Source organism: Bombina bombina, chromosome 9 (assembly GCF_027579735.1).
Source record: "Bombina bombina isolate aBomBom1 chromosome 9, aBomBom1.pri, whole genome shotgun sequence".
Lineage (NCBI taxonomy): Eukaryota > Metazoa > Chordata > Amphibia > Anura > Bombinatoridae > Bombina > Bombina bombina.
Window position 1 is genome coordinate 52653690 of NC_069507.1, and position 26166 is coordinate 52679855.

Below are 26166 nucleotides of genomic sequence, written 5' to 3' on the forward strand. Positions count from 1 at the left end.
TGTAGAATAATAATATCACATCAAGTATAAGCTTGCGGGCTAGGGTATATAATTACTGTATATCTTCAACCTTAAATAAAATCATTATTCATAATGATACAAATCATATCAACATATTAAATCTCTGCCTTAACCTTCTGCAGAAAAAAAGGGGAATTCTCAGCCCCCTCCCCCCCCACTCTCCTTCCAATATAAATATCATAAAATATTAGCTGACAGACCAGCATATTGGAAAATGTCCTGAAATAATTTTGATGAGTACATTTTCTGTATTACTGAACGGGCCTACCAATTGAGTTTGCATATTACTAGGTATGGAGGAAATAAATACCATCCACTTGCGAAAAAAATCTTTCCAAATGTGGTGTAGCTAAACTCTGTATTAAATGTTGTTCTGTTGCACATTTTACAATGACGGCTTTTTTACACACTTCAAATTTGGGGGCTTTAGGGGCTTTCCAGCTCTTAAGATATAAGTGTCTAGTAAATAGTATAATTGTATTAACCAGTTTGTTCTGTTTATGTGCCTCCAAAGTATTTCATGAGAAAAAAAACATGAAATGCTTGAATATCATAGTTTATAAATAATTTTCTCTTAAGCCAGTAATTAATTTGCCACCATAACTGGAAAACTTTGGGGCGTGACCAAAAATAATGTAAAGTATCTGCCTCAATTGAGCAGCATTTAGGAGAAGTTTGTGCAGTTGCATACCATCTGCTTAATCTCGCATTAGTAATATAGGTCTTATTTATTAATTTTAAATGTAATTCTCTCCAACTTGTTAAGACCCAACCTTTATTGCTTAAATTAAGAGCCTTTTGTATATCGCCTATCTCTAATCTTGGGAATTCCTTTTGCCATTTCATTTTAATTTCATTTAAATAATTTGAGTTCTGAAATGAGTGAATCAGCTTGTAGATTATCGAGATAGAGCCTCTACCTGCCTTATACATTCAAATCAACTCTTTTAAAGGCCCTAAAGACCAGTCTAGACTGCACCTCGCTTGCAGATTCGCAATGTAGTGTCTAATCTGTAGATAGGCAAAAAAGTTCCTCATAGGTAAATCAAATTTTATAGCAATGTTAACAAATGTTTCAGTAGTCATCCATTAATAATTGCGCAATATATATCAGACCTTTATTTTCCCAGTGGTTAACACTACCTGTGATATTGCAGGAATAAATTATTCTGGGTTGCCTTCAATGGTAAGTAACTCAGTACGATGAGGATTAATATTGAGTCCCAGACAAAGCTTTTGCCAGGCCAAGATTATATTTTTAAAAGAGCTCATTTTAGCTATTCTCTTTGGAATTTTATTTGGAGGACAATGTAGTAGTGCCTGCAGCTTAAATGACGCAACTATATTGGTTTCACATTGTAAAAAAGAAACTCGTTCTTGTGCTGTTATCCAGTCTATGGCATATTTCACTAAAGTCGTGATATTATAGGCTTTAATATCGGGGAAGGCAAGCCCGGCTGAAGATTTATCACGTCGAAGTTTGTCTAAGGCAATTCTAGATTTTTTACCCTTCCAGATGAAACTGGAACAGCTTTTTTGGAACTTGGCAATATCCGCTTTATGTAATAAGAGGGGTATATGTTGTAATAATTATAAAATTTTAGGGAATAAGATGGATTTTATCAACATTATTTGTACGATCAGTGAAATTGGCAAGTTTGTCCATTCTGACAATTTCTGTTTGCATTCTGCGAGGACCCTAGGGAAGTTTAGGTCATATTTTCCCCATCGATCGCTGTTTTTACTTCCATAAACTAGTAAAGAACCAGCGTCACAAGTCGATATCACATATTCAGCACAAGGATTTACTCAGCGAAAATGGAGAAATTTGCACTGCAATAACTAAATAAATATGTATTAACTCCTAATCCCCCAACCCCCACATCGCAAAGTACCTAATAACGTTATTAACATCTAATCCGCAACCCACTCAAAACGCAAAGTATCTAATTACACTATTAACCCCTAAACCTCCATCCCGCCACAACGCAATCTACCTAATTAACCCCTAAACCGCCATCCCCCACACAATGCAATCTGCCTAATTAACCTATTGACCCCTAAACCGACACCCCCCCACAACAAAATCTACCTAATTAACCTATTAACCCCTAAACTGCCATCCTCCCACAATGCAAAGTATTAATCTAATCACTAAGCCCCCTAACCTAACACCCCTAGGCTAACCCCAAATACATAAAATAAAAAAAGACTTTCTTCTTAAGAAATAATTTAAAAATTACCAAAATATAAAAATCCTAACTTAAAATTAAAATTTAGGGGGTGTTAGGCTTAGTGATTAGATGAATACTTTGCATTGTGGGGGGATGGAGGTTTAGGGGTTAATAGGTTAATTAGGTAGAATGTGTTGTGGGGGATGGTGGATTAGGGGTTAATAGGGTAATTAGGTACTTTGCGGTTTTTGGGGGATGGCGGTTTAGGGGTTAATAGTGTTGATAGGTACTTTGCGTTGTAGGGGATGACGGTTAAGGGGTGAATACATTTTATTATTAGTTGTGATGTGGGGAGGATGGCGGATTAGGGGTTTTGACGTGTCAGGTTCATTTTTTGGGAGGCGAGTTAGACGTTTATGGGCGTTTAAACATTTTTTTGTTTTTTCCTTAGGCTCCGGCAGATCATATACTGTCGTAAATTACTGGCGACTCCAGAAATGTCTATTTCTGCACATTTCTGTACCTCACCGGTTTAACTGACTTACAGCAGTATCTGATCTGCCAGCAGCACTGTATAGTGGTTCATTCAATGTGCGAGATGAACTTATGGGTGGCGTGGGTTTCAGCAGTTGCGCTAAAACCTACGCCGTATATGTTATCTCGCCCCTGGTTTTTTAGAGCCTGCAGGACAACCCTAAACTGGGATCAGTGCCCTGTCCCCCCAGTCTGTGTTACTGCACCAGGCCCTGCCCATGATAAACACAGATCAAGGAAAGGGCCAGCAAAATTCTGCCCTCAAACCACAGCCAAATTCCATCTTTAGACTTGCTTTATTGTAAAGTATTCATCAAATAGGATAAAAGGAACTTATACAGTGCAAAACTAGGTTGTAAATAGATCAGTGGCTTCAGCCTATGGGTACAAATGGTTCCTCCCTCAAACCTCACCCTAATCTCTTCTCAAACCAAACCCTAGAGTGTAACCCAACACACAATATATATTTAACACAACTGAGCAGTGATTTGGCACTCCTTGGGTGCTAGTATACACACAATTAACTTATTTTACCCTCTTGGTTGCCAGTAAAATGCCTTTACTAGCAAAATAAAGATCAGCTATTTTAGCCCATTGCTGCCAGTAACACATGCAGATAGATGATTGTGGTCCCTTAACTGCTAATATCACATAATTATTACTGATATTACACCCCTAATTACCAGTCAAACATGCAGATCTGTGCTTTAACCCCCAGCTGTCAGCCAAATATAGAGGTAAGTGATATACCTTCCCCTCTTTGACCTGCCAATAAGACATAGAGAGCAGTAATTTTACACCCCAGCTGCCATTATTACATAAAAATTAGTGATTTTACCCCTCATTAGCTGCCTGTAACACTTATAGATCAAATGATTCACTCCCTAGCTCCCCAGTAGATTTTACCCACAGATGTTAGAAACCCTTATAGAGCAGATATTTTACACCCACTAGTAGTGCATACAGATTCTGACCTCCAGATGATAGCTACATTTACAGATTCTACCCTCTAACTGCCAACAACAATTATAAATACTACTTTTTATCTGCCATTATCACATACAGATCCTAACCTTCCTCTGTCAGTAACACACACAGGTTTTACCCTCTAACTGCCAGTATCAGATACAAATCCTATGCTCTAACTGAAAATAACCAATACAGATCAGTGACTCCACCTCCTCCTGGCTGTGAGTAATACCCAGAGAGTGATAGACATGCTATACATACTGCTGCAGGCACATTTTGCTCAAGTTGCATGCAAGTTCCTGGGCATACCTTAATATGCTCTCATGAGAGAGGACTTAAGTTTCAACCAAGGAGATTGATAAAAATAAAGCTGTTAATCGAATTGCAATGGGAGTTTTTTCTAAACTGTACATTCCGTCTATACATTCTATCTATATAAAATGTTTGTGTGTGTGTGTGTGTGTATGTATACCCTACCCCAAGACTTAAAGTTTCTTTATAAATCAGTTGTTTCACACTGCATGTCAAAATAAAATATTAGAACATTTTAAATAGATATGTAAAAACTCAAAACAGAAATGTGCATGAATGTACTTTAGTTTTGAAAATAATCCTTTTTTTGTTCAACACACAACAATCCTTCTTGCAAAACTGTTCAATTGATACATTTTACAGAGCAAAATGTATTGTTAATATTTCTACACACTTTGAGAGCATTCAACATAGATCATTGCCATTGTTACATGTGAGTACCCTGTGTTTTCTCACTGTGCATGATACATCTTGCGCTACTGATTCACACATGTGGCGCCTCTTTCTGTTCTATCGTTTTGATGTAGAGTCTCCACACACACCCTGGTGAAGTTAGAGTGCTGCCTTCCTCCTCCACCAAGTTGAAGATCCTGTGTTCCTGGATAAAGGACTTTTTCATTGATACCTGCTCTGGAGCTATAAGTATATAGCCATTAACTCTTACATTACCTAGTGCTATTCGTGTATATAGCCTCCATACCTAATATAGACACTGTTGCCTATTTAATTATCATTGTTAATTTTGCATCACTGTTACCATTTGCATATTGGCCTCAATATATATAGTCATATGTTCATCATTCCACTACTAATATTTTCCACATTATTATCTCCTTTCTAGAGCCTCCTATAGAATAAATATTAGCATTATATTTCCTGTATCTCTACTTTAGAGAGCATATGTGTATATGCAATGTGCACCCTCTTTCAAACATGTTGTCTGCTCCCTGAGTGTTGGCAATGTGTCTGTCAATGATGACTGAAACTGAGCTATCACAGGAATAATATTTTTTGTCACTGAGTAGTCACAGGTGTTTAAATGAGAGTGCATGGTCATATGTGCATATTCTCTGTGCCCCGTGAAAGGCAAAACTTTCTCTGGATCCCTTCTAGTTATTACATGTGTATTAGAAAACATGCTTCCTTTCAACATTCGCTTGCACTTATATTTTGGGTTTCATGTCCATTTAACAAAAGCCCTGATCACAAACTGATATATTTCTATTAAAGGGACAGTTTACTCAAACATTTTCTCCCCTTTAATTTGTTCCTAATGATTCACTTTACCTGCTGGAGTGTATTAAATTGTTTACACGTAGCTCCTTTAACCTTATATTGGCATTTGAAATTGTTGATTTAGCATGTGGTATCCCCACCTATTCTGAAAGTTTGTGGCCGCGCGTACCAGCTATAGATAAGCTTTGTAAACACAGCCAGCAGAAGAAATTACACTCCCAGTGTGATAAAGAAGAGATAAGGTAATAAAATGTTGATTTTCCATCGTTCTCTCAAAGTACTGGTGATTGTTTTAAGGACAGATATAAGATAAAGAAGCAGGTATATGTGCACAATGTGATACAGTAATGAGATCTGATTATACCTACAAGCTCAACCCATTTTATTAGGTTGTGGCTTCAAAACACAAAATCAGAGCTTTAATATACACAAATAAGCCTTAAAAAACTAATTTTCATAATTTTTTTACTCTGCTGTTGGTAAAAAAAGCAATTGAAAACACATTAAGGGAAAAACTATTTTACAGTATACTGTCCCTTTAAGAAAAATGCATTAACAAGCATTAAAGGGACATTGTACACTAGATTTTTCTTTGCATAAATGCTTTGATCCATTTATACAGCCCATCTGGAAGCGTTTTTGTAACAATGTATAGTTTTGCTTATTTTTTAAATAACATTGTGCTGATTTTCAGACTCCTAACCAAGCCCTAACGTTTTAGATGTATACTGATGTCTACTGGTTGTGTAATGGGTCTTTTCATATGCAGGGAAGAGGGGAGGGGGGGAGTGTCTGTTCTTCTTGCGTTCTCAGCCCCTTAACAGTGCTAAACTGGGAGCTTCTAAGTAAGTTTTTTTTATAGGTTTTATGCTGGATTTTTAGACCAGTATCTGTGCATATTATTCTTTATAGTTGTGTCTATTACATGCAGTTAAATGGAAATTGGTGTATACAGTCCCTTTAATGCTCTGGGTGATGGTGGCTTATCTATATCCTGGCTAATGAGCCAGCATGCTATTGTGAATAAGCTGAGGATTATTTCTGTCCCAAGACGTCTAGTCAGAGAAAACTAAAATTGGATGGTTTTAAGATCCAATGATCCTAAGAGCAGTAGTTACTAAATTCTTTGATCATTCGTTCCCTACATCCCAGGAAATAATTTAAAGTTAAAGGTCTAGTCAAAATTAAACTTTCATGATTCAGATAGAGCAGCAATTTTAAACAATTCTTCAATGTACTTCTATTATCTAATTTGCTTCCTTCTCTTGATATCTTTAGTTAAAAATCATACTTAGGCAGGCACAGCAATGCACTACTGGTTAGGTAGCTGCTGATTGGTGGCTGCACACATTTGCCTCTAGCCATTGGCTCAGCTGATGTATTCAGATAGCAACCAGTAGTGCATTGCTGCTCCACCAACAAGAGAATAAAACAAATTTTAGAATATAAGTAAATTGGAAATTTGTTTAACATTGTATGAATCTGAATCACTAAAGAAAAAAATGGGGTTTTATGTCCCATTAAAACCATTGACAGATCAGCATATGTTTCACACTGACCAATCATAGCTTACGATACTTCTTGTCCTGTTTTAAGTGTTCATGTCCTTTCCCCAATGTATCAATGACATAGGGCAAGGTGACCTATTTATCAACACCCCTGTCACTATCATTGCAAACTCATGAACAATCAACATCCTTGTGCTAAAAAATACATTCTGCCCTCCAGAAGCCAATTGACAGTAACTACTAGTTCTTTCTGTCGCAACAGTAGAAGACATTTTCAGATGGTATCACAGTCCAATCTCTATTAACTTCCCTCTGTCAGTAATTATTTAATGTAAGTCAATAGTATGCAAAGTGCATTAAAGGGACATGAAACCAAAATGTTTTCTTTCTTGATATAGAAAGAGCAAGCAATTTAAAAAACTTTCCAATTTACTTCTATTTTCTAATTTGCTTCATTCTCTTGATATCCTTTGTTGAAAAGCACATCTAAATAGGCTTAGTAGATGCTGATTGGTAGCTGCACATAGATGTCTCATGTGATTGGCTTGCGCATGTGCATTGTTATTTCTTCAACAAAGGATATCTGAAGAATGAAGCAAATTAGATAATAGAAGTACATTGGAATGTTATTTAAAATTGTATTCTCTATCTGAATCATGAAAGAAAAAAAGTGGGTTTCATGTCCCTTTAAAAAAAGGGGCTTTTTTAACATTTCAGCATTTGTTCAGGCTATGTGCAAGCACAGCAATGGACACTTGTTGATAATGCAGAGACTGGCATCAGCTATTTGTACATAGTTCTGATCTTGCGCCAAATAAGCCCTTTTTAACATTACTTTTTAGCTGCTTCACAGTAGCACGTTGGGGATTTACTACTGATAAATATGTCTCTTTACAAAAAACAGGGAACAGATATATATGTTTTAAATTATTGATTATTTTAGCATTGATTGTAAATTTTTTAAGGTTTAGGTCTTTGTGTGGAATATGGAATATGTCAAAAAACAAAGGCCATGTGATATCTGGTTCGAGGTAAAGACAAGATCATTTTTAAATCAATAGAACAGCTTCAGTTTCAGGCTGATTTACATTATTTTGCTAATTACTGTCTCTATAAGCACTTTTGTTATATGGAGGCTTCAGTTCCAGGCTAATTTACATTATTTTGATAATTGGTGTGTCTAGAAGCTAGCACTATAGAGGCTAAAAGATAATGTGGGGATGATTTACACAAAGTGTAAAAGAATAAAGGCATAACTAAGTAGTGGAGTTGGTGGAAGATAACATTGATGGGAAATCAGTAAACTCTGATATAACATTGGGGCTACTCAAAACAAAAATTACTTACTTATAAGAAAAAGCCCTGAAAAACAGGGGCTTATTCACTAAGATCTGGCTTGCATTTGATTGGGTAGAGAGTCTAACTTCTTTAAACCTGGAAAAAAAACTCCAAGTCGTCTACTACCTAAAGGCAAGCCAGCTACAAAGTCACATGTTACAGGTGACTAGACCGAAACACAGTCACAATGCCCAAATACGTTCAAGAAAATACAGCTGACTTGCTAACAATGCAAGTCAATTATTCAGAAAGCACAGAAGGGACATTGATAGAAAATATTCTATCATACATATGAAAGAGCAGTATTAAAAGGTTCATTTTTTTAAAAAAAAAAATATGAATAAATGTAGAAATGTAATCACTTTTTGGTAATATATTAGTAACAGCTGTGCACTTCCTACTAAGGTTCCTTGGCCTAAGTTCAATAATAAAAAAAAACATTTGTAAAATAAACTCTCTTACAAAGCATGACAATGTCACTCGGAATGTGTTAGTGTTTGCCCATACGCACAAATTACGTGTTTGTTTATACATTGTCTAAAACAGTTTAGTCAATAACGCCACACTTGTTCTTTTAGCAAGATTTCCAATGTTGTGTGTTCCATTATTGTAAAACTAATATCTTGTGTAAAAAATACCTTGTGTAAAAAATAACATTGCAATTCAAAAATGGCATAATTCAAAGAGATGTGTACCTGACCTGACCCTTGCCACATCCATGAGTTATGATTGGCTTTCACAGAACAACTAATTAAAACAGTAAAACCCCCTCAATAAAACAGTACATAAATTGACATGCACATTAGAAAATGAAAAGTAAATGAGAGAACCTCTTGGAAAATAGAAGGCACAACAGGCATTAGTACACTTCACATGGGCAATGGAGTCTTTCCAAATTCCAGGCATTAGTGTAGGTAAAAAATCTGACCATACCCACAGAATGCCAGAGGTCTGCTCCTTGTTCCTGTCTGCATGGTCTGCATAGACTACTCTAACACAACAGGCAGGAAGTACCTATCAACCTGTGAGGATCAGCAGGAAGTACCCTTCAACCCATGAGCATTTATAGGAAGTATCCTTCAACCCATGAGCATTAACATGTAGTACCTATCAACCAATGAGCATTAGCAGGTAGTACCTATTAACCCATGAACATTAGCAGGTAGTACCTGTCAACCCATGAGTGTTGGCAGGTAGTACCTATCAACCAATGAGCATTAGCAGGAAGTACCCTCCAACCCATGAGCGTTAGCAAGAAGTACCTATCAACCCATGAGCGTTGGCAGGAAGTAACCCTCAACCCATGAGCATTAGCAGGGAGCACCTATCAACCCATTGGCATTAGCAGGAAGTAAATATCAACCCATAAGCGTTATCAGGAAGTAACTATCAACCAATGAGCATTAGCAGAAAGAACCCATCAACCTATGAGCATTAGCAAGAAGTTTGGAATTCTGTTCCTCCCACTGTTTCCTGTTCAAGGCCAATGTCCTGATATCCAGAGCCAAACCAGGGGCTGCCCTAGTGCCACCCACCCTTGCCCTGACTCCATCCAACCCTGTTATATCACACCAATCCCTGCCGTAGAACATCCATGGCCTTGTCCAGTACGTAAGAAAAATTGACATTTTTGGTGGATGGTTAAAAGGTAAATAAAAAGCGATGGGTATTTTGGAATTCTTTGTGAATGTTGTTTTAATTTTTTTAATTGATATGCTTTTGATCTCTAACCCTGATCTCTCTGACTATAAAGAACATTATGATTTCTATGTTCTTAACAAAGGGTAGGAGACTTTACTTTGTTTAACATCAGAGAAAATTATCTGCTGGATGTGTCTGCAATTCAATGAGTTGCAGTGAAGGGTTAAAATAAAGTTTGAAAACTGAAACAACTTTAATGAATAAAAAAACTAGTTTGCAGTCGTGTTGTCCCAGTAGAATAAACGTAGGGTCCTAGACATAATGTTTTCCATGGTCTTTGACTGAAAGTGTATTTATGGGTTTCTGAGTCTTACTCATTTGGGAATTGCCATCTTTAAATCATCATACAAGTCTGACAGCTTTGGGGTTAAAGGGTGAGGGGACCATGGACTGGGTCACACAAGTATGGGCATCATATCACCAAGCTGTCATCGGCTGCCACCTTGTTTGACAGCAGCTACTGAATGGGCGCTCTAAGAGAAAGGGTAATTTCAGTGGCTTCTATCCCTGTGCAGATAAAATAGCTCATTTTATTATTTCTACACCTTTTTTATTTAAAGATCAGATGGTTTTTCATTATATTAAAGGGACATTCCTTTTTATATGTGCATTATAAATGAGCATGGACAAAAAATTGTTTCAAACAAATCCTTCATCACAAAATCTGTTGTTTCTTTCCATACAATATTCTTTAAGGGAGTAATTTAGGATTCATTTGTTAAAAGGATATGAAACCCAAAAATTTTCTTTTGTGATTGAGACAAAGCATGCCATTCTTTAAAAAGTTCCCAATTTATTTATATTATCAAATTTGCTTTGTTCTAATTATATTCTTTGTTGAAGAGATAGGTGTCTGGAGCACAATATGGCAGTAAATAGTGCTGCCATCTAGTGCTCTTGCAAATGAATAACATTGTACCAAAACTGCTGCCATATACTACTCCAGACACAACAGATACAAAAAGAACAATTAAATTTGATAATAAATTAGAAAATTTTGAAAATTGCATGATCTGTCTGAATCAAGAAAAAAGAATTGGTTTTCATGTCCCTTTAATGAAAATCCATTTGTTCACTATTTCCTATATGAAATGTCTTCAGAGGAGCAGCTGTACAGCTGTAGCTAGTGCTAGTGCTGCAAGCCAGCAGTACAAAATAGATTGTTTGTTTTTATTTTTTAATAGGGTCAGGATTAGCCAAGGACAAATGTAAAGCTTATATACTTCTAGGCTAACACCAGAATCAGTCAAACTGACAAGGACATTGCTAAATTATTACTAAATAGTGTCATTTTTAATTTCCAAAGCCTTTCCATTGCTTTGCAGTTTGTTATATGATAATCTCTGATAAGGCCAATTAAGTACAGATATGTAGCAGGATTGGCCTTGTGGAGCTTGCAGTGTGCACTTCAAATCCTCAGAAATGGATAACTCTTAATTTTCAATGTTAAATTACAGGAAAAAAAGGCCACATAAAAAAATAAAACATTTTTTTTATTACAATCTGTGTTTGCTGTCCCTTTAAGTTATGGTTGGACTTACGTAGGTAGCAGTTGGTGATCGATCCAATGACTCTCTCCTGACACAGAACGGACTCTGAGCTTGTGACAGTAACCATGTAATGTCCGTGTTCTTCATAAAGACGCTCCCAGCTGACAGGTGTAAACAGAAAACACATTAAATATCTCTGCATTGTTGCAGGACTAGCACTTTACACTTTGAAAGGAATCTGGTTATCATTAATAGTGATTTACTATTAAAATGTTATAATCGAAACATCATTATTTACAATGTTGTGATCATAAGTTGTATAACACCTTCAGATTTGTATATAAAATGTTTATTTATGCATAATGAAAGGACTTGCAACATATTTTCTTTATGTATTTTGTCCCTTTTCATGTCATTTAGCTCTGACAATTGAGCAATTTCTAATTCTCAGAACTTGAAATGCACCATGCTGACCTTTCAAGGCTAACCCTGCTACATACATGTCCCTAATTTGCTATATAAGATAGCAATTCCAAAACAATACATTTTATGCTACCTTTATTGACAGTGACTAGCCTTGTCGTCTTTGAAATAAAGTAATAGCACGTAAGGTGACAGCAGAATTATTAATTTAATTTTTGTTGCCTTTTGTGACATAATAAATTAATAATTGTCACCTTACTTGCTATTATTGGATTGTTTGGGGTCCAGGGTAGTGGCCCCTAGGAGATTTGCAGCTGTACTAATTGGGTGCTGGGACCTACTATATTGGTCTTTGAAATAAAGCCCAGATTGGCTCCTCCAAATAATGCAAATCTTGGGTGTAGTTTGGCTATTGAATAATTGCAGTGAAAAGGATGTTAATTTGTCTTAAAAACTTTAAGACTTAGCTGATATGTTATTCTATAGCAGCACAGCAGAAATTACTTGTGTTTACTGACCCTTTAAGAGTTGCAGGTAACATTGCAGCTTAGAAAAGGTTTTTTAAAACGTTGCAGGATATGATCTGGATATTGAACTGATAGGGTTAGGGAGAGAATAAGGATATGTAAGGCTGTGACACACTGCAAGCGGAGCGGTGCGCAGCATGTAGATGCGGCTGTGCGCGCTCGGTGTGTCCTGCCTTTTCATCTCTGAGCACTCTGCTGCATCAGGTCGTGTAGCTGAGTGCTCAGAGATGAAATATTTGAACTTGCGGTATGGAGCTCATTTTTGCTCAACGATCACATATTGCCTGCTAACGCCGGGTTTTTGAAAACCTGTAATAGCAGCGCTATAGGGAGGTGAGCGGTGACAATAACTTGCAAGTTAGCACCGAGCCGCTCATAAGGCAAAACTTGTAATCTATCAGAGAGTGTTATACTGTGTATTTACTGTAAATATTCTACATTCCAATGTTCTGCACATAGCAGAATATGTTCTATGTATTTTTAAATAGATATTCCCATAAATATCTGTATATAGCAATACCTATATATAATCATATTTATATATATGTATATATATATATACTGTGTATATATATATATATATATATATATATATATATAAAAATATATATTTGTACAAAAAAAAACATTGTACATATATATATATAAATATGTATTTATAAATAAATAGAACATATTCTTTCGTGTGAAAAACATTGGAATGTGAAATATAAATATTTTCCTGTTGGGTTAGCACACATGATAATATGTGATCTGGTTTGCGCGCGAGTAGAGTGTTAGGTTTTTTTTTCAGTTTTTTTTTTGCTCCATTGATTTCTATATGGGATTACGTTATCCAGCACGCAATATTCTAAGTGCGTATGTTTGAAGTGGGTACATTGCTCTTTATTATTCCTGAAGCATTTTTATATTTGTTATGTAACTTTTAAACTGTGTAAAAAAAAAAAACTGCAAATATGTAAAGCTCATGTTTTGTGTTGTGTAAGCTAATCCAACGTGCAAGGTATAGCTGTCAAAAGACAGTATCATTAGTATTCTGTGAAAGCTCACTGCTTCTATCACAGGATGCAACAATACGCAAGCTACAAGATGGCAGTACCCAAACTAAAGATGCAGAGCTTTACCAACTGGCTTTTTTTTATTTGGCTAAAATAAGAGATCGGCTTTAAAAAGAGCCGCAGATACAAGAGGAAAAACACAAGCATGGAAAGTACTAACCATGTCACTCAAGTTGTAACCATGAGTTTAAAGGGATATTGTATACTCAATTTTTCTTTGCATAAATGTTTTGTAGCTGATCCATTTATATAGCCCATCTGGTAGTGTTTTTATAAAAATGTATAGTTTTGCTTATTTTTTAGGAACATTGTGCTGATTTTCAGACTCCTAACCAAGCCCCACAGTGTCAGATGGATACGCGCGTTTACAGACTCCTGCTTGCTCCTGTTTATGTTATCTGTCTTTTCATATGCAGGGGAAGGGGGAGGGTGGACTTTTTGCTCATTTTGTTTACCCAGCCCCTTTCAGTGGGTGTCTCAGACTAACTCATCAACAGTGCTAAACTGTGAGCATCTAAGTAAGTTTTTAAAAGGTTTTATACAGTATCTGTGCATATTCTTCTTTAAAGTAGTGTTTATCACATGCTGTTTGGTGTATACTGTCCCTTTAATGTCCCTTTAAAGTGATAGTAAACATCCCCTTTTCTAAACAGATCTGGAATGTTAGCAATATTTTAGATGGAGTTTAATTCATCAGTTGTAATGAAAATACACTGTAACTTTTTCATGTAGCGCTAAAATTCAAATTCCCTGTGCTCCGGCTACAACAAACCTGCCTTATGGCTAGAGCGCTGATTGGAGAACAGTTCAAGCCTTAGCTCAACAAAAAAATGACTTATGATGTTGGTGCATGGAGCACAGGCAATTTGAACTTTAGCGCTGCATTAAAAAGTTAAAGCACATCTGAATTCCATTTGTATATGGGCAAGATGGAAAACTGCCACTGACCCAATTAGCAGCACTAGTCACATGACCCAGCTGTGTAACTAGAAACTATCGCCTAGATTACGCGTTTCGCGGTAACAGGGGTGCGGTGCTAACTTGCACGTTATTGTCACCGCTCACTTTCCTGCAACACTGGTATTACAGGTTTTTACAAACCCGGCGTTAAAAGACAAACAGTGAGCGTAGAGCAAAATTTTGCTCCAAATCTCACTTCAATACCAGCGCTGCTTAAGTCAGTGGTGAGCTGGTGTAACGTGCTCATGCACGATTTCCCAATATTAATCAACGGGGAGAGCCAGCTGAAAAAAAGTCTAACACCTGCAAAAAAGCAGCGTAAAACTGAGTAATGCAGCCCCATTGATTCCTATGGGGAAATAAAATATATGTTTACACCTAACACCCTAACATGAACCCCGAGTCTTAACACCCCTAATCTTACACTTATTAACCCCTAATCTGCCGCCCCGACATCGCCGTAACCTGAATTATACTTATTAACCCCTGATCTGCCGCCCCCGACATCGCCGCCACCTACATTATACTTATTAACCCCTAATCTGCTGCTCCGACATCGCCGCCACCTACATTATACTTATTAACCCCTAATCTGCTGCCCCCGACATCGCAGACACCTACATTATATTTATTAACCCCTAATCTGACGCCCACAATGTCGCCACCACCTACCTACACTTATTAACCCCTAAACCACCGCACTCCCGCCTCACAAACATTAGTTAAATATTATTAACACCTAATCTGCCGTCCCTAACATCGCCGCTGCCACCTACCTACATTTATTAACCCTTAATCTGCTGCCCCCAACGTCGCCGCCACTATGTTAAAGTTATTCTAAATCTAAGTCTAACCCTAACACCCCCTAACTTAAATATAATTTAAATAAATCTAAATAAAATTACTATCATTAACTAGATTATTCCTATTTAAAACGAAATACTTACCTTTTAAATAAACCCTAAGCTAGCTACAATATTACTAATAGTTACATTGTAGCTAGCTTAGGTGTTATTTTTATTTCACAGGCAAGTTTGTATTGATTTTAACTAGGTATAATAGTTACTAAATAGTTATTAACTATTTAATAACTACCTAGCTAAAATAAATACAAAAGTACCTGTAAAATAAAACCTAACCTAAGTTACAATAACACCTAACACTACACTATAATTAAATAAATTAACTACATTAAATACAATTACCTAAATTAATTTAGCTAAAGTACAAAAAAACACTAAATTACAGAAAATAATAAACAAATTACAGATATTTAAACTAATTACACCTAATCTACTAGCCCCATCAAAATAAAAAAGCCCCCCCAAAATAAAAAAAAACCCTAGCCGGGGGGCGTGTCCATGCAGCAACCTAGAAAGGACGCATTCTCTGAGGGCTCTAGCCGAATCTACAGTAATCCGCTGGTTATTGTGCCCTAACAGCAAGATCACAAATATATTTAAGAAGGACATCACAACTCTGGCAGTCGTGGTCCCATATCTACCTTTTCTGCTGTTTTCATGAATCTGGGGACTCAGCTTGGAACATTAAGGCCTAGGGCGGCGGCCCACTGTTAGGTATCCACCCCCCCCGGGAAGAAACGGGGTTATTGGTGCTGTCGGACAACTCCGATTTACCTATTCTTCACCACAATATAGCTCTTGAGGATCAGAGGTCAGTCCCATCATACCACACTATCAACTACAGGGTGAAGTTGAGATTTGCCCATAGTACAACAGTGACAAGTGGTATATGACCAATATGGCGGAGGAGCAAATGCAAACGAGTCACGAGGAGCTACTGTCAAAATTTACCGAACGCATGTTAAAGCTACTGGACAATGCACCATATGATTACCTAATACAGCGCTTGCATTTGGCTCAGGAGACCGGAGTATCTACTATAGATCCTCTACTGGATAAATATCAAGCAGATATCAAGACAAGTAATCACCCGCCTGAGACACAGAGGCTCCCTGGGGCGGCGCACACACAGTTGGCGTTTGACTCATCCCCTGGAGCATGTACAACGGAGGGGCTACCCAAACACCGACAGATCTCCACAAAACAAAAGTCTGCTCAATGCTGGGTGAGTGAAGAGCGATTGGGTATGGAGGTTTACAGAGTGGACTTACCTTCGGAGCTTCTTATGCCTGCAATATCCCCTCTAAGCCAAATACCTCGGGCCGCAACATGGTCAATAACGGAGAAAGCCAAGACAGTGCTTGAAGCGGATACCGGGTTCAGCTCAACTGCAGTGGGGACCCCGGGACTGACATCTAAGTCTGATCTGCCGACTGGATTCCTTTATGCGACCCGACAACGCACAAATGATTTGTCATCAGCCCTACTAAATCAGGGCTTCCTAGCGGCTGCTTCTTCTGGGATACCCGGACTCATGTTCAAAATGTTGCGGACACCACCCGGTGAGACAGCTCCCCCAGCTCTGCAAAATTATACCAGGAAATTTGATCCCCTGTGCCAGTTGATCTTGTCTGGCAAGTATCCCATAAATAATTACACCCACACCATCTACTATGGCCAGCTGGACACAGGAGGTTAACCATTTGCTAATGTGCTTTTGCCAAGCTACGCCTCATTAACTGAATGGCAAGTGCCGATAAAGCAATCACCAGGAGATATAATCTTGGGGCGGCTGTGTGGGTTTTGTTTTATGTAGTTATTTGATGCTTAGTTTGGCCAATACAGTTAATCCTTTACAATATCTAATAGGGTCTATCTCGAGAAGATATATCAGCTATCAACTTTTAGTAAGCTACTTGATAGATCTATGTCACTTGTTGATTAAGGTGCGCTGGACATTTTGTACATACAGTATGCTTCATTATGACTGCCTGATACATACAGCTATCCCTTCACGCTGAAAACATAGTATTATTGGTTCATGAGGTTGAAGATATACTTATAACATTTTTCTTGTACCAACTATAGATTGTTTAAGATATTTTATTATATTTGAATCTGACCTGAGCTCTATATTTAAAAGTTGGCGGACTTTGCTGGTTGTCTATATCATCTCTTTGACTATCTCTTTTCACATTAACAGTATATATTCCTACACAATCCCCTATTACCTAACATCCTGCATATATAATTTAACGCCTAGGCACCCCCGCGCGGCTTGCGGCCGGAGCTGCGGGGTGGTGACCTCATATGGGGTTTAAAAGAATAGCTCTTATTCATATCACAATTAGGAACAGGATAACCACCCGTACACCCTTTGTGTAGGGATAATCTCAACTATATCTGCCTTAGTAATATATTTAAGTGAGCGGTGTTGGATCCACCCCCTTCTCCCCTAGCCACTACTCCCTCTGCTTGAGAACATGTATGTAAATATGTAGGTACAGGTTATTTATATCATAACATGAGCTGAACACGGGGCACTCCCTCACGCTATATAGCCTCTGCCCTCATCTTTTCTAGCAGTTTCATTTTTCTTGTATTTTTATTTGTTGCAGATTGTTTTGTTTTATTTTTTGTTTTAAGTTAACCTCTGATTGCAGACTATTCCAGCTCCTAAGGTCCAAGAGTGGCCTATAATGTTTAGAGGTGAAAAATAGTGAGGACTCTTATTTTCCAGGTACACCCTAAGATATAAGTTGTGATGTAAATATTTGATGCATTGCTTGTACCATGTACTTCAAGTTTGTATTTCATTTTATCCTCAATAAAAAAATTAAAAAAAAAAAAAAACCCTAGCCTAAACTAAACTACCAATAGCCCTTAAAAGGGCCTTTTGCGGGGCATTGCCCCAAAGTAATCAGCTCTTTAACCTGTAAAAAAAAATACAAACAACCCCCCCAACAGTAAAACCCACCACCCACGCAACCAACCTAAACTAAACTAACAATAGCCCTTAAAAGGGCCTTTTGCGGGGCATTGCCCCACAGTAATCAGCTCTTTTACCTGTAAAAAAAAATTCAAACAACCCCCCCAACAGTAAAACCCACCACCCACACAACCAACCCCCCAAATAAAATATTATCTAAAAAAACCTAAGCTTCCCATTGCTCTGAAAAGGGCATTTGGATGGGCATTGCCCTTAAAAGGGCAGTTAGCTCTTTTGCAGGCCCAAACCCTAACCTAAAAATAAAACCCACCCAATACACCCTTAAAAAAACTTAACACTAACCCCCTGAAGATCGACTTACCGGGAGAAGTTTTCATCCAAGCCAGGCCAAAGTCCTCAACGAAGCCAGGAGAAGTCTTCATCCAAGCCGGGGCGAAGTGGTCCTCCAGACGGGCAAGTCTTCATCCAGATGGCATCTTCTATCTTCATCCATCCGGCGCGGAGCGGGTCCATCTTCAAGACATCCGACGCAGAGCATCCTCTTCATTCGACAACTAAAGATGAATGAAGGTACCTTTAAGTGACGTCATCCAAGATGGCATCCCTTAGACTCCGATTGGCTGATAGAATTCTATCAGCCAATCGGAATTAAGGTAGAAAAAATCCTATTGGCTGATGCAATCAGCCAATAGGATTGAACTTCAATCCTATTGGCTGATACAATCAGCCAATAGGATTGAGCTTGCATTCTATTGGCTGATTGGAACAGCCAATAGAATGCAAGCTCAATCCTATTGGCTGATTGGATCAGCCAATAGGATTGAAGTTCAATCCTATTGGCTGATTGCAACAGCCAATAGGATTTTTTCTACCTTAATTCCGATTGGCTGATGGAATTCTATCAGCCAATCGGAATCTAAGGGACGCCATCTTGGATGACAACACTTAAAGATACCTTCATTCATCTTTAGTCGTCGGATGAAGAGGATTCTCCGCGTCGGATGTCTTGAAGTTGGACCCGCTCCGCGTGAGATGAATGAAGATAGAAGATGCCGTCTGGATGAAGACTTCTGCCCGTCTGGAGAACCACTTCGCCCGGCTTGGATGAAGACTTCTCCCGGCTTCGTTGAGGACTTCTGTCCGGCTTGGATGAAAACTTCTCCCGGTAAGTCGATCTTCAGGGGGTTAGTGTTAGGTTTTTCTAAGGGTGTATTGGGTGGGATTTATTTTTAGCTTAGGGTTTGGGCCTGCAAAAAAGCTAACTGCCCTTTTAAGGGCAATGCCCATCCAAATGCCCTTTTCAGGGCAATGGGGAGCTTAGTCTTTTTAGATAGTATTTTATTTGGGGGGTTGGTTGTGTGGGTGGTGGGTTTTACTGTTGGGGGGTTGTTTGTATTTTTTTTTTTACAGGTAAAAGAGCTGATTACTTTGGGGCAATGCCACGCAAAAGGCCCTTTTAAGGGCTATTGGTAGTTTAGTTTAGGCTAGGGTTTTGTTTTATTTTGGGGGGGCTTTTTTTATTTTGATAGGGCTATTAGATTAGGTGTAATTAGTTTAAATATCTGTAATTTGTTTATTTTCTGTAATTTAGTGTTTTTTTTGTACTTTAGCTAATTTAATTTAATTTAGGTAACTTAGGTTAGGTTTTATTTTACAGGTACTTTTGTATTTATTTTAGCTAGGTAGATATTAAATATTTAATAACTACTTAATAACTATTCTACCTAGTTAAAATAAATACAAACTTGCCTGTGAAATAAAAATAAACCCTAATCTAGATACAATGTAACTATTAGTTATATTGTAGCTATCTTAGGGTTTATTTTACAGGTAAGTATAGTTTTAAATAGTAATAATTTAGTTAATGATAGTAATTTTATTTAGATTTATTTAAATTATATTTAAGTTAGTGGGTGTTAGGGTTAGACTTAGATTTAGCGCTTAATAACTTTAATATAGTGGTGGCGACATTGGGGGCGGCAGATTAGGGGTTAATAAGTGTAGGTAGGTTGCTACGACATTGGGGACGGCAGATTAGGGGTTAATAAATATAATGTAGGTTGCGGCGATGTCCGGAGCGGAAGATTAGGGGTTAATAAGTATAATGTAGGTGGCGGCGATGTTAGGGGCGGCAGATTAGGGGTTAATATTATTTAACTAGTGTTTGCGAGGCGGGAGTGCGGCGGTTTAGGGGTTAATATGTTTATTCTAGTGGCAGCGATGTCCAGAGTGGCAGATTAGGGGTTAATAATTTAATTATAGTGTTTGCGATGTGGGAGGGCCTCGGTTTAGGGGTTAATAGGTAGTTTATGGGTGTTAGTGTACATTTTAGCACTTTAGTTATGAGTTTTATGCTACAGCGTTGTACATAAAACTTATAACTACTGACTTTCAAATGCATTAGGAATCTTGACGGGATAGAGCACTCACTTTTTGGCCTCCCAGGACAGACTCGTAATACCAGCGCTATGAAAGTCCCATAGAAAAAAGACTTTACAAGGTTTACGTAAGTCGTTTAACGGTAAGGCCAAAAAAGTGTGCGGTGCCCCTAAACCTGCAAGACTCGTAATACCAGCGGTAGTAAAAAAGCAGCGTTAGCACCTGTTAATACTGCTTTTTAGCTTACCGCAAACCTCGTAATCTAGGCCTTTGTGTTTAACCCAATTAAAGGGGGGTAAACACATAGATTTACAGGGTTGATAGTGATAAAAGGACAAGGTTCTAAAGAATGAGAGCTTGTGTTTTTTTCCAATATATTGGCCCTTTAAATACCTGAAAGTTTCTATTACCTCTGCCCTTTCTCTCCCCTAAACTATATGTTATTTTTAGACCAAGTACAATTCAGTAGCCCTTATGAACAGTTTCTAGTTTATTCATATCTTTCTTTCTATCTGGTATACAGTATTCACTCTAAGACCTAACATATAATCTATGATGTGCTGTGCATATGAACCTCGTGCTACAGATTATACCTTTTCAGGGAACCGCTCTATCTGTATATAACAGACTGCCTTGAAAAATGTTACCATTGCAGTATATTACAACTCATAAAAAGTACCCTGTGAATGAACCCATCTGTAGTTATAGGTGGTCTTGTGACTCTTAACCTTGCAAACCAATGTGCTGATGCACTCTGGGATCAAAGGGGTTAATCCGTGGTTGTCCACTTAACTAAAGTTTGTATCTTGTTCCCTGGCAGTGACGTATTCCACTGACAGCACAATAGACACATTTAAGTCTATTCATTTAAGGGTCAATTCCCATTAAGGCAGCTAAATAAAGCTTTGGTGCTGGGTCACATTAGGGGTATATCACTGGGCCACCTGGGAATGGGGTTTTAAGACTAATATCAGCCAGTGAGTAGAAAACTAATGGTCACTGCTATTATAAGTCACAATACTGCACAATACAGTAAGGATGAACAGTCTTCCCTAAACAAATCAAAAGACTAATGGTAGGAAAGCTGAGTATCTACTCTCCTGCAAGTAACAATGCTGGTAACAATGCTCAATCAATCCATTTCTTGTCTCTTTTATAGCTCTGCAAGTTGTTTTATTTCAATGTACAGTGATGTCAATTAAGGAGAATGACCAATCATGTTTATAGAGAAATGTAATACAGAAATTTAAAAAAAATGAACATTATCAGGAAAAAATAGGCACTTTCAATTTGTTCAACAAAACAGTACCTAGTCATGGTGCAGCCTATTTTAGCTCACTATACATATTACATTCATCCCTTCTTTTCACAATGAGATTGGCACCACAATATAGATAGGTTTGCTCCATGCACGAGGCAGCCATTTATATATATATATATATTTTTAAGCTCTCACTCTATCCATAATCTGCCCTGTACACAAGAGTATGCTGGGGCTGAACAAACTACACACTATTTTTTTTTTTCATGATTCATCAAGAACATACAATTTTAAACAACTTCCCAATTTACTTCTATTAGCTATTCACTTGGGATACATTGTTGAAGAAGCAGCAATGCACTACTAGGAGCTAGTTAACACATTGGGCGAACCAATAACATGAAGCATATATCTGCTGCCTCCAATCAGCAGCTCCTGAGCCTACCTAGGAATCCTTTTAAATATATATATATATATATAATCCCTCATATAGTAAATCCAGCCTCCTGTGACATCAGCCTGGGTGCTAACATGTACCAAACAAATGAAGTGAAAGAAAGCACTCACAGGACTTCTTACTTGTGGGTTAACCAAAAGGCAACTTAACTTTAATTTGACGTTTCGAGGTTCAAACTGACCCCTTCCTCAGAATAAACTTTATTCTGAAGAAGGGGTCAGTTTGAACCTCGAAACGAAAACGTCAAATTAAAGTTAAGTTGCTTTTTGGTTAACCCACAAGTAAGAAGTTCTGTGAGTGGTTTCTTTCACTTCATTATATATATATACCAAGAGAAAAAAAATTATTTAATAGAAGTAAACTTGAAAGTTGTTTAAAATCGCAACCTCTATCTATTTGAATCATGAAAGAAAAAAATGATGTGTTTATAAGGCTAGAGACTTTTAACTGCACCTTTAAGTCTAGATAGTTTTTTAGAGCAGGTTTAGTCTAATATATGGCTGCACTCTGAATATGTACTATCCCAATTACTTTTTTTTTATTTTGTTGATCTTTAGTTGAGTACATCTGTCTCATTGTCTTATATTACATAAAAATCATATTAAAGTGATATTCATAACTTTTATGTGATTATGAAATGTGATGACACAGCATAAAGCTAAATATAAAAAAATATTAAAATAATAGATATCTTTCCCTTAGCCTACTAAAACAGTCTATTAGAACAGAGTCTAAGTCATAAAAAAAGAAAATGAACATTAAGACTAAGAAAGAAAAAATTAAAAATGGCACAAATGTGTTTCTATAATTTTTTCATCTAATATGAATGATTCAAATTATTTTATTGTAATTGTCAGATATTTTCTATGTAAAGTTCAACATTTATGCCAGACATCCCTGTTTAACACTGCCATCTACTGCTTATTTGTTATAACTACACATTTATTTCTGCCTATTTTTTTTCAAGATCTTAGTATGCTGCTGACAATACTGTAAAATAAAAAAAACAACTATTGATTAGTCAGAAAAGATATACTATGTAATCAGCTCAAAGACAGCTTTTTGTAATAACACAATCAATAACTTTTGGAATTGGATACAGAGTTAAAGAATTAATGTAGAATTATATGAGCCCGGAAGAGAGGCTTTAAATACAATCTATTGTGGCACATCATTTAAAGACCCGTCCTGTACAGCTCTTTAAATTAATGATATTTACAAGATCAAAGACTTACTGTATATACCAGACACAGCTCAAACGGAAAATATCAGCAAGAAAGATGTATTTAGCCCAGAAGACTGTAATGATCTATAATATATACAGCTGATTGATGAACTCCTGCACTGTAGTGCATCTGCATCTAAAAATTGAATTTGGCCAATCTGCTTAGTATATATTGTCATAAAGGTTCTTTTACAGACGTTAATCAGGAGAGTCTAATCCATATTGTATGGTTGCAAGTAAACCAGGGTTTTAGACTGACTCTCCTTAAGGGGATAGTAAAGTAAAAGAATGAGGGACAGTCTAGTCAAAAATAAACTTTCATGATTCAGATAGAGAATACAATTTTAAAGTGATTGTAAACTTTAATAATTTAAAGTACAGTATCCAAAAATGATCTTAAAAACAGGGGCACTTTAATTCATTAAAGATTACAAAGACGCTTATTTTTAAAAAAATACTTACCTTTGAGTTATGGTAAACATAATGCTGGTCCTCTGCCCGAATCTTCTGCTTTCATTAGCATATGGATTACGAATCTTGCTTCCTCCAATCGTTGCATGCCCCATCAGCTGGATGCAAAAGGGGGCACACAACGATTGAAGGAAGCCAGTGTTCTATCAGCATGTGCTACCTTTTCAGAATCTGCTACCTCTGACTGCACATGCTCTGTATTACGTAATCTCACTCCTCATATGTTAAAAAGGAATGTGTGGAATGCGTTTATGTAAATCAGCAGCATACGCACTGAGAGGTATCAGATTCTGACAAGCTGTCGGATTTTGCTATGTCAAATAAATGCACACATGCGCTGTTGAAATTGAATGTCACAATAGTAATAAAACAAAGAAAAATTACATTTAAAAATTATATATATATATATATATATATATATATCTACCAAAAAGTAAAACCTGTGTGAATAGACTGTATAATACACTTTATATTGTATTATAGATTGATAAAAAACACATATGTTAAAAAGGAATGTGTGGAATGCTATTATGTAAATCAGCAGCATGCGCACTGAGAGGTAGCAGATTCTGACAAGGAAGTTGTCCTGTCGGATTTTGCTGCAGCAAATAAATGCACGCATGCGCTGTTGAAATTAAATATCACAATAGTAATAAAACAAAAGAAAAATGACATTGAAAAAAAATATATATATATGTGTGTGTGTGTGTATGTATATATATATAGGACACGCTTTCAACGTCGCCTTTTTCATCACTGTGACAAGTGATTGAATTGTGTATTTATATATAATTGTTATATGTAATTGTTCATTCTTTTATTAGTATCGACATCCAATTTCAACAGCGCATGCACACATTTATTCGCGGCAGCAAAATCCGACAGGACAACTTCCTTGTCAGAATCTGCTACCTCTCAGTGCTGCTGTTTTAAATAATAGCTTTTCCACACGTTCCTTTTTAACATATGATTACATAATACAGAGCATGCGCACAGACAGGTAGCAAATTCTGACAGGTAGCAAATTCTGACAGGTAGCAAATTCTGACAAGGTAAGAAATTCTGACAAGTAGCAAATTCTGACAGGTAGCAAATTCTGACGGTAGCAAATTCTGATAATTTGCAAATTCTGACAAGGTAGCAACTTCTGAGAGGTAGCAAATTCTGATAGGTAGCAAATTCTTACAGGTAGCAAATTCTGACAGGTAGCAAATTCTGACAGGTTACAAATTCTGACAAGGTAGCAAATTCTGACAGGTAGCAAATTCTGACAGGTAGCAAATTCTGACAGGTAGCAATATCTGACAGGTTGTATATTATCAAAACGTTGCAAATTCTGACAAGGTAGCAAATTCTGACAGGTAGCAAATTCTGACAAGGTAAGAAATTCTGACAGGTAGCAAATTCTGACAGGTAGCAATATCTGACAGGTTGTATATTATCAAAACGTTGCAAATTCTGACAAGGTAGCAAATTCTATTAAATGAGATCATTGGGCTCTAGCTGTTTAATCAATTAAGTTTTTTTAAATTTTTAATATGTTATACATTTTTAAAAAAATGTAATACTTTATTCATTGAAGGACCACTCAATACAGTCAAAATACAGTCCCCCTCTAACTATTAGCCGCCATCTTAGGTACTGGCAGCTGTCTGCTAGTACCTATAAACTGCTTAATTTTAATATATTTTTTTAATTATTTTTTTTTATTTTCTGTAGTGTAGTATCCCCCCCACCTCTCCCCCTCCCACGATCATTAGTTAGGCCCACCAAAACAATCCACATCCCTTTGTCTGTAGTGTAGCTGTCCTATCCCTCCCTGTCCCTTTATTTATTTTTCTTTAGCGTAAGGGCCCTCCCACTCCCTCCACCTCCCATGCTGCGCTGCCTACCCATCACCCGCCTCCCGCCCACACCTTCTGCCGACACCAGCAACTATTGTTACAGATAGTGACACACACAGTGTCACCGTCTGTGACGATCAGGCATCTGCCCTCATATGGAACCCGGAGCACCAATCGCACTCCCGTTCCATATGCGGAAGATGCCTGGAGCTTCAGGAATTCCAGCTCTCGGGTATAATTTAACAGTCGAGACTGCTGGAGCTTCCTGAAGCTAAGACATATATATATATATATATATATATATATGTCTTGCAAAATGATGAGCAAAGTACTGTAAGACATATATATACGTCTGATTGGGTGAAGGGGTTAAAGGACCACTAAATACAGTCAAATTGAATAACAGACACATAAACAATAAAAAGATGAAGCTATAGCACTTACTTTGAATTTGATATGAACAGT

General features: G+C 37.2%; 1 protein-coding gene across 1 annotated transcript in view; it reads right to left on the reverse strand.

Moving 5' to 3' along the window:
* Nucleotides 1-26166, reverse strand: part of LOC128640395 (heparan-alpha-glucosaminide N-acetyltransferase-like) — a 623176-nt gene that overhangs the window by 504386 nt on the left and 92624 nt on the right. Inside the window, exon 4 of the mRNA XM_053692886.1 lies at nucleotides 11335-11444. Coding sequence (XP_053548861.1) covers nucleotides 11335-11444 — 110 coding nt within the window. The remainder of the gene's footprint in view (nucleotides 1-11334; nucleotides 11445-26166) is intronic.